Below are 10,294 nucleotides of genomic sequence, written 5' to 3' on the forward strand. Positions count from 1 at the left end.
TCGGACCACGTGCGGAGCCTTTCACTGGACGTCGCCATTTTGATTCCCTTGACCAAGGGAAGGAATGTTTTGGATCATCGCATGCTGCTACCAAAATTAAATCCAAGGCTCGATTTAATTGGATACAAGATTTCTTTTTCTTTATTGCATGCCCGATTCGTATTGTTCCGGATCAACAATCGCTTCAATTGATCGCGGAATTGGCATTGTGCTGGCCACAAAGCGCCATAGTGTTGGCCTCAAAGCGCCATTGTTCAACGATCGGGATTAGAATAGGACCATTGTTCACTGTGGCGTCCCTAGCCGTGGTGAATCCGCCTGCTGAGCTGTACTGTTGCTGCAGTGGCATCTTCTCACTTCCGTGGCGTTCCTAGCCGTGGTTTTCAACGTGATTTCATCTTTGCGGAACCGAATTATTTGCTGTTGCTGCTAACTGGATATTCCTGTGAGTTTTCGCCGGTTTTTGAGCGCTGCTTCGGATCATCAACTCACCTACCAGTGCGGACGGTACTGTACTGTTCCTGTTGGCTGAATAAATATACAAGGCACATACTTGCCTTGGAAAAGGTCGATCTACTGTTCCTGGTTGGCTACGTTTCTGATTCCCGCTATTCGAGATGGCGGAGGTCGACAATAGAAGCCAGCTGCTGTCACGGAGAGCTACACTGCTTGCTGCTCTGGGTCGGGCAGAGGTTTTTGCTGTGGAGTACAACGCTCTTCGAGATGAATCGCAGGTACCTTTGAGGTTGGAGTACTTGAACGGAATTTGGAATAATCTGGAGACCGTTCAAGCGGAACTGGAGGACAACGAAACCAACGAAGATGGTAAGGTCGAGCATGCTGCTGTGCGTGCTGATTTCGAGCCCCGGCTCTTTAAAATAAAAGCATGTCTTATTTCAAAATTGTCTCCTCTTCCTAACGATCGGAGCCCTCAACCCTCTCGTGTATCCTCCACTCTCTCTGGCATCAAGCTGCCAACAATTTCGTTGCCTGAGTTCGATGGTGATTACATGCAATGGCTTGCATTCCACGATACTTTCTTGGCATTGATTCATTCAAACTCTGAGGTCCCGGATATTCAGAAATTCCACTATTTGAGGGCAGCTGTCAAGGGGGAAGCTGCTCAGTTGATTGAATCGATCGGTATCAGCTCTGCGAACTATTCTTTAGCATGGCAAACTTTAGAAAGCAGGTATTCCAACGATTATTTGCTGAAGAAGCGTCACTTGCAGGCACTGTTGGACATTCCGAGGATGAAGAAGGAGTCTGCTGCTGCGCTTCACGGGTTGGTGGACGAATTTGAACGTCACACCAGGATTCTTCGACAACTGGGAGAACCAACCGACGCCTGGAGTACCATTTTGGAGCATCTGCTATGCACGCGTCTACACGATGACTCTTTGAAGGCATGGGAAGACCATGCATCTACCGTCGACAATCCGGATTACACTTGTCTCATAGATTTTTTGCAACGAAGAACTCGAGTACTGGAATCGATCTCAGTCAACCATCAAACTGCTGATTCGCATTCCGCTTCTGGTCCACCAGCTCATTCGTCGAAGAGAACATTCCATTCACAGCTTCGTCTCTCTTCTTGTGCCTCCACAGCGAGTTCACCAGTAACACATGTTGGTGAGAAATGTGTCCTCTGTAACCAGTCCCATTTACTGATGAGATGTCAGCGTTTTAACCGACTTTCGCCGAGTGAACGTCAGCAGTTTGTGAAATCAAAACGTCTGTGTCACAACTGTATGAAAGGTGATCACATTGCCCGCAATTGTCCATCCAATTTCAACTGCCGTAAGTGCAGCCGTCGTCATCACACTCTTCTCCACTCTGAACAGCCCGACGGTTCCAGTCGATTCAACAATGAGGGTACATATACCGCTCCAGCTACAACCGCTTCGACTTCTTCGCAGCCCAGTGGGTCTTCTGCAGCACAACCGTCTACGCAATCAACAGTTGCTGCTACTGAGAGCATCCCGCAAACTGAAGTCAGTGCCACTGTTCAGCAGTACCGTGAGAACGTGTTCCTTCTCACCGTGATCGTTAAGGTGATCGATGCGTACGGTGAAGAGCATCTAGCGCGCGCGCTTCTCGACAGCGCATCGCAACCGAACCTCATCACAGATCGTATGGCTCATATTCTACGCCTTCGAAGGCAGAATGTGAACGTCACAGTACAAGGGGCCGGCAAACTTTCAAAGCCAGTACGTGAATCCGTTTTCGCTCATGTTTTTTCTAGAAAGGGTGATTTTTCGTGCAGCGTCGACTTTCTTGTGATGGACAAAGTAACGGCGAACCTTCCATCGCAAACCATATCAACAAAAGAATGGCACATTCCGAAGGACTTATTTCTTGCAGATCCGTCCTTCAACGAGAGTCAGCCAATCGACATGGTGCTAGGTGCCAAACATTTCTACTCGTTCTTCCCGAGTGCTGCACGCCTGCAGCTGGGCCGAAACCTTCCTCTACTGGTGGACAGTGTCTTCGGCTGGATTGTTGCTGGGTCGACAAACCAAAATTCCCCTATACAAGTGACGTCACCCACCTCTATGGTTGTTTCGATGATTTCTTTGGAGGACAGTCTAGAGCGTTTCTGGAAAACTGAAGAGCTGACTACCAAGGACAACTACTCTGTTGAAGAAAGGCACTGTGAATCGTTGTATCAATCAACCGTATCCCGTGATCCTACAGGACGATACATCGTTCGGTATCCCCGTAAACCAGACTTTAACGTTATGCTAGGAGAGTCGAAGAGCACTGCACAACGCCGTTTCGGACTACTTGAAAGGCGTTTGGAACGAGACCCAAACCTAAAAGATGAATACCATTTGTTTATGCGAGAGTACCTCTCCCTCGGCCACATGCGGCTGGTCGAAGCGGACGACGAACACCACTCTCAAGCCTACTATCTGCCCCACCACCCCGTAATTAAGGAAGCAAGTACGACGACCAAGGTTCGGGTCGTATTTGACGGCTCGGCCAAAACTTCTACCGGCTTCTCTCTAAATGAAGCTCTTTGCGTGGGTCCTGTGGTACAAGACGATCTTTTGACCATCATCTTGCGGTTTCGTACCTTTCCGATCGCCCTGGTCGGTGACATAGCCAAAATGTACCGACAGGTACTTGTTCACCCCAACGATTCTCCTTTGCAGCGCATCCTTTGGCGATTTTCAGACCAGTCTCCAGTCCAGACATACGAACTACTCACTGTTACGTATGGTCTCGGTCCATCTGCTTACCTAGCAACACGAACTCTCCAGCAACTGGCAGAAGATGAAGGTCGAACATTCACTGCAGCCGGCCCAGCACTTAAAAAGGGTTTCTACGTGGACGATTTTATTGGTGGAGCTCAAACCGTGGAAGAGGCGATCCAACTTCGCATAGAGCTCGGTGAATTGTTAGAGAAAGGAGGATTTGCACTACGCAAATGGACCTCTAACCGGCTCGAAGTTCTGCAAGGTCTCACCGATGATCAGATTGGTATGCAATCTGCTTTGCACTTTTGTCCAAATGAAACCATTAAGGCATTGGGAATTAGTTGGGAGCCCGAAGCTGATTTCCTTCGTTTCGACTCACAGATTCGACACAGCGATGAACACCCGACAAAGCGGACGATTCTCTCCGACATAGCACGGCTATTCGACCCTCTTGGATTAATCGCCCCTGTCGTCGTCCGAGCGAAAATTCTGATGCAGGAATTATGGCTTCTATCCTGCGGCTGGGATGATCCTGTACCAGAACCCATCAAGTCTAAATGGGAAAGCTACCATCGAGAACTGGCAAAGATTTCGGAGCACCGTGTAGACAGGTATGCCTTATTACCCGGCTCATCTATTCAACTGCACACCTTTGCAGATGCTTCGCAATCCGCATACGGTGCATGCACGTACGCTCGCTGTGAAGATGGACGAGGAACAGTGAGAATCCAGCTTTTGGCTTCAAAGTCACGCGTCGCCCCACTGAAGCGAATCAGCATCGCTCGATTGGAACTGTGTGCTGCCGTGCTAGCTGCTCATCTGCACACCCACATCAAAAAGGCCATCGACGTCAACATAATAGCATCCTATTTCTGGTCTGACTCAGCTGTCACTCTACAGTGGCTACGATCTCCACCAAACGTATGGCCCACGTTCGTTGCCAACAGAGTGTCAGAAATCCAGCAGTACACACACGGATGCCAATGGAAACACGTTCCTGGAGGAGAAAATCCAGCTGACCTGGTTTCGCGCGGTATGTCTGTCGAAGATTTCCTCGAAAGCTATTTATGGACTAACGGTCCTAGTTGGTTAACACGTTCCCTGCAAAATTGGCCCAATTCGATACCTCCAGGTGTCCCACAAGAAGTACTGGAAATAAAAACAACCGTCGTTGTCGCTCAAGTAACACCTACAGTGCACCCCTGGTTTCTACGATGGTCATCATACAATCGCCTTCTTCGCATCATTGCATACTGTATGAAATTCGTCACCAATACCCGAGCAAAAGTGCGCACGCAGCCCCCACCGACTCCCATCGACCGATCACTTACCGTCGACGAACTAACAAAATCAAAAACGCTTCTTATTCGTTTGGCTCAACACGACGATTTTGCTGCGGAAATAAAACAATTGGAGGAAGGTAATTCAGTTTCGAAGCGTTCCCCCCTTCACTTGATGAGCCCATTTATAGACCCAGAGAGAGTGTTGAGAGTGGGAGGTCGTTTGAATCTGTCGCAATTACCCTACCAAGAAAAGCACCCCGCTTTAATTCCTACCAGTCATCCGCTAACTCGCCTCATCGTCGAACATTTTCACCGGAAACTATTCCACGGCGGCGGGCGTCTGCTGCTGACAACAATTCGAGAGGAATTCTGGCCCCCCAGAGGCCGTAAACTAGTACGCAGCGTCGTCAGAAATTGTTTTCGTTGCACACGCCTCAATCCGGTACCTGCCCAGCAACAAATTGGTCAACTGCCAGCCCCAAGAGTCATACCCAGTCGCCCATTCAGTGTCACAGGTGTGGATTATGCGGGTCCATTGTACCTTCGACCAATTCACAAACGTACCGCACCTGCTAAAGCCTACCTGTGCCTCTTCGTGTGCTTCGCGACCAAAGCAGTCCACCTAGAATTGGTTAGCGATTTGTCCACCCAAGGCTTCTTATGTTCGTTGCGAAGATTTATTGCCCGGCGTGGCCGGCCCGCGCACATTCATTCAGATAACGGGAAGAATTTTGAAGGGGCTAAGAATGAACTATCTGCACTGTTTACCATGCTTCAAAATCGTTCCCAGCAGGAAGAAATATCTTCTGCCTGTACCGCAGAAGGAATTACCTGGCACTTGATACCCCCTAAAGCCCCCCACTTTGGCGGTTTGTGGGAGGCGGCCGTAAAGGTAGCGAAAAAACACTTGTTCCGACAGCTGGGTTCAAGTCGACTTTCGTTCGAGGAAATGTGCACGATTCTTACCCAAATCGAAGCAATTATGAACTCGCGACCGTTGCTTCCAATGACAGAAGACCCTAATGATTTAGCCGCTTTGACACCTGCCCACTTCCTCATCGGATCATCGATGCATGCCCTGCCCGACCCAGACCTACGGAACATACCTGCGAACCGACTCGACCACTACCAAAAGCTGCAGATGCATGTGCAGCAATTTTGGATCCATTGGCGAAAAGAGTACCTGCAGGAGCTACAAAAGGACACGAGACGATGGATACGGAACGACGAAATTATCCCTGGTAAACTAGTCATCATCGTTGACGATCTGCAACCACCAATTCGTTGGCCACTCGCTCGCATCGAATCAGTCCTGCCAGGAAAGGATCAACTTACGCGAGTTGTATCACTTCGTACTGACCGCGGTATCATCACTCGACCGATTACAAAAATCTGTCTGTTACCGTGCACAACGACAGCCCCAGAAGCAGAAGGATGTTTAACGATGGCCAACAACTTACAACCGGCCCAACGGAGTCCGGATACACCTCTAGAATAAGCTGAAATTAGAAAAAAATGTGTTAGTTTATAAGAAGTGAAATTTATTGCCTAGCTCTAAGTCACAATGTTTATTGTTTACGTTTTTTTTGTTGAACATAATCGTTCAAGGCGGCGAGTATGTTGTTTCGTACAGAATTATTGGCAACCGTAATGAGCAACATTGCCTTTTGCATGTTATTGGTGCTAACGGGCGTAAAATTATGCCAATTTCTCTAGCCCTTCTGGCAACCCAGTTTATGATGATAGCCTTCGTGCCTCGATCTGTCGGGATCGTCAGTTCAGTCTAGATCAAACCTGCATGCGTACAGGAATAAATAATTTATCTCCCCAAAAGTGATTGTGATCAATAAAATAATTACTTAAGTCAAAGTGATTGTGCAAAATAAATTTCTGTCCAAAGTAGATATTTGTGCAACTTAATTGTGATTTAAAAAGTGTGTATTCCACTGATCGGAAACCAAGTACCTTGCCCGCTGTACTGCGCTTTGCCTGCTGGTTTTACTACGATCGCCTTTGTGCCGCTTTCTTCTACCGTCGACCCGATGGTGTGCCGGGTGAGTGCAGTTGGACTGATGCAACTAGGGTGACGATGCCAATAGCTGCCATCATCACGCCGGAACGATTCTGGTGAGGATTGAAAGTAACACAACGTAGGGTCCCGGTAAGCGCCATCAGATGGTATAATTCAACCATCCCGATCTCCCTACAATTCCCCTGTCTGGATTGTACCAAAAAAACTTGACGCATCCGGAGAAAAAAATATAGAATGGTTATTGACTACAGGAAAATTAACTCGAAAACTATCAGTGATACATACCCTATCCCTGATACATCTGCAGTTCTAGCAAACCTTGGCAATAACAAATATTACACTACATTGGATCTTGCATCTGGATTTCACCAGATACCAATGAACGAGAAGGACATAGACTGCATTTTCCGTCAACAATGGAAAATACGAGTTTGTTCGTATGCCCTTTGGATTAAAAAATGCGCCAGAGTTATGGACGATGTTCTACGAGAACATATTGGAAAAATATGTCATGTATATATTGATGACATAATAATATTTGGAAAAACATTCGAAGAACATTTACAAAATTTAAAAAAGGTTTTTGAAACACTTCGTAAGGCGAATTTCAAGATACAGCCAGATAAATCTGAATTTTTAAGATCAGAAGTTGAATTCTTAGGATTTATTGTTTCAGAAAACGGTTTGAAACCCAACATGAAAAAAGTAGAAAGCATCCAAAAATACCCCGAACCAAAGAATCTAAAAGAATTAAGAGCATTTCTCGGCCTTTCAGGATACTATAGACGTTTTGTTAAGGATTATGCTAAAACAGCAAAACCCCTAACAAAATTTTTAAGAGGAGAGGATGGCCATAGCCAGATTTCAAAAAACCAATCCAAAAATCATGCAATACAACTAGATGAAGAAGCAAGAAAAGCGTTCCAACTTCTGAAAGACATTCTATCATCCAAAGATGTACTTTCATTCCCAAATTTCGAAAACCCTTTTCTATTAACAACAGATGCCTCAGACAAAGCCATCGGAGCAGTTTTATCTCATAAATTTCACGATGGAGAAAGACCCATTACCTTCATTTCACGCACATTATCCAAAACAGAAGAAAATTATGCAACAAACGAAAAAGAAATGCTAGCCGTAGTTTGGGCACTACACTCATTAAGAAATTTCATTTACGGAACAAAATTGCATATCTATACTGATCATCTTCCCTTGACATTTACATTATCACCAAAAAACAATAATGCTAAATTAAAACGATGGAAAGCATTTCTAGAAGAACATGACTATACGATGCACTACAAACCGGGAAAAGCAAATGTAGTAGCAGACGCACTCTCACGTATCCAAATCAACTCATTGACGCCTACACAACATTCATCTGACGAAGACGATTCATCATTCATACCATCAACCGAAGCTCCAATAAACGTTTTTCGAAATCAACTTATTTTCAAAATTGGTCAAAACTCTAGTCACGAATTAAATATCCCTTTCGAAAATTACAAAAGACACATTTTCACAGAGCCAAGATTCACTGTCGAATTCCTGAAGGAAAAAATGAGAAGTTATTTAATCCCAGGTATTCTGAACGGAATAATGACAGATGAACCAATAATGGGCACAATACAGGAAATCTACAGATCTAATTACAATCCTAAAATCCTTAAAGTTCGGTATTCACAAAAACTTGTACAAGATTTATCAGAACCAGAAGAATAATTAGAAGAGATTAAAAAAATTCATAACTTCGCACATAGAAATACTAGAGAGAATTCATTACAACTTATAAAACAGTATTACTTTCCAAAATTAACAAAGATTACACAACAGTACGTAAAAACATGTGAGATTTGCAAAACCGAAAAATACGAGAGAAACCCTCCTAAATTCATTCCAGTAAAAACACCAGTTCCAACATATCCAGGAGAAATCATTCACATTGATATATTTGTGTACAACCTTCAAAATCTCTTCATTACTTCAATTGACAAATTTTCTAAATTCCTTAAAGTCAGAAGCATTAAGTCAAAATCAATACTAGATGTAAAGGATGTATTAATGCAATTACTTTACGATTGGGATCTGCCAGCTCATATAGTAATAGACAATGAAAGCTCTTTTGTATCTAATGTTATAGAACAACAAATAAAAAATTTAGAAATCCAAATTTTTAAGACACCAGTAAACAGATCAGAAACCAATGGCCAAATAGAACGTTGTCACTCCACTATTAGAGAAATAGCAAGATGTTTAAAGCAATTGAATCCAGATTTTTCAGTTAACACATTAATACAAATGGCAGCCCACAGATACAACAATTCTATACATTCATTTATTAAAGACACACCAAGAAATATTTACCAAGGCAATAATGTAGATAACCTTCCATTAGAAGAATTCGCTAGACAAAGAGAAAAAGATCACAACAAAGTTTTAAAGATACACAAAGACAAGGACGAAAAAACAATAGAAAAGCATTATAAAAGTTACGAACCTAACAAATATGCATATGAAAAATCTAATGAAATATCCAAAAGAAAAAGCAGGTACAAAACAATCAAAATCAAAGAAAATCATAACACATATGTCATAGACCAAAACAATAGAAAAATACATAAAACTAATTTAAGAAAAGATACTAACGAGTAAAAATCAAAAATTCTCAAACTTTTCAGACTCGCCCTCTGCGTGTCAATCTTGGAAGCATCACTACAAATTCATTTAATGTAAACATCCGTCAGCAGTATTTAACTTTAATTTAATTTATAATGTGGATCCCTTAACAGGAAATCTATTTCCACTGGGATTCCACCTTAGTTAATTATCTCAAACTAATTTAAATTTAAAAAAAAATTCACGACTTAACAAACAATCCATTAGCAATCATCCCATTAGGACAAGCCAAAATTAAGACAGGATACATTCGAATTTTTCATCCTATAGACATAGTTCAAGTCGGTAATATAATTGCAAGCATCAATGATGAAGTAGAAAAAGATCCTTACCCAAACCCACTTTATGAACTAATACAACTTAAGAATCGCAATTTATATGAAACATTTTTAAAATTAAAACCACTGGCGAAACGCCGAAAGAGACTCGACTCAATTGGAAGAGGATGGAAATGGATCGCTGGAAGCCCCGACGCCGACGACCTACGAATCATAAATGCTACACTAAACTCACTAATCCAAAACAATAATAAGCAGATATTGATAAATGATGCAATAGGAAAAAGAGTTCAAGACATTACTGACATTACCAACCAAACACTAGTACTAGAAAAGGCAAGAATGAGGAACAACACCATAAAATTCAATCAACTTGTTATTTTGTCTAACCTGAATTCGCTACAAAACCAAGTCGAAACGCTAGAAGAAGCAATCCTTCTTGCAAAACATGGAATACCCAGCAGCAAGATACTTTCGATGAGAGACTTCGAACTCATTGTATCCTTTCTGCAAAGCCATGATATATACATGTAGTAAGACTCGGTCGGAGTAAAAGAAATAACGCAGGAAAAACTCTTCAAATCGGTTTACTCTGTAAATTTATGGAACGGTGAATATAGTGTACTGTGTGAGTATGCAGCTTGAATATAACTGCCTGCGTAGAAGCAGAAAATACACGGTAAAAGTTTTTTACTTCACTTGCGAGGACCGAGGGATAACCCATTTGTCCCACACGGCCTTTCCTGACTTCACTTACGACCCGGAAGTGACCAAGGTTTCAAGGAGTCTCCTGCGGTGCATGTTTTCTTGGGGCCTTCCGTT

General features: G+C 43.4%; 1 protein-coding gene across 1 annotated transcript; it reads left to right on the forward strand.

Annotated features, from left to right (window-relative positions):
- Positions 1 to 617: 617 nt before the first annotated feature.
- LOC131687527 (uncharacterized) lies at positions 618 to 5,984 on the forward strand. The gene has a single exon (XM_058971619.1). It carries the CDS (start codon positions 618 to 620, stop codon positions 5,982 to 5,984), a length of 5,367 nt encoding a protein of 1,788 aa, XP_058827602.1.
- The last annotated feature ends 4,310 nt before the right edge of the window (positions 5,985 to 10,294 follow it).

Source organism: Topomyia yanbarensis, chromosome 3, assembly GCF_030247195.1.
Source record: "Topomyia yanbarensis strain Yona2022 chromosome 3, ASM3024719v1, whole genome shotgun sequence".
Lineage (NCBI taxonomy): Eukaryota > Metazoa > Arthropoda > Insecta > Diptera > Culicidae > Topomyia > Topomyia yanbarensis.

Coding starts and splice junctions, on each gene's coding strand:
- LOC131687527 (XM_058971619.1), top strand. CDS start 618: ATGGCGGAGGTCGACAATAGAAGCCAGCTGCTGTCACGGAGAGCTACA.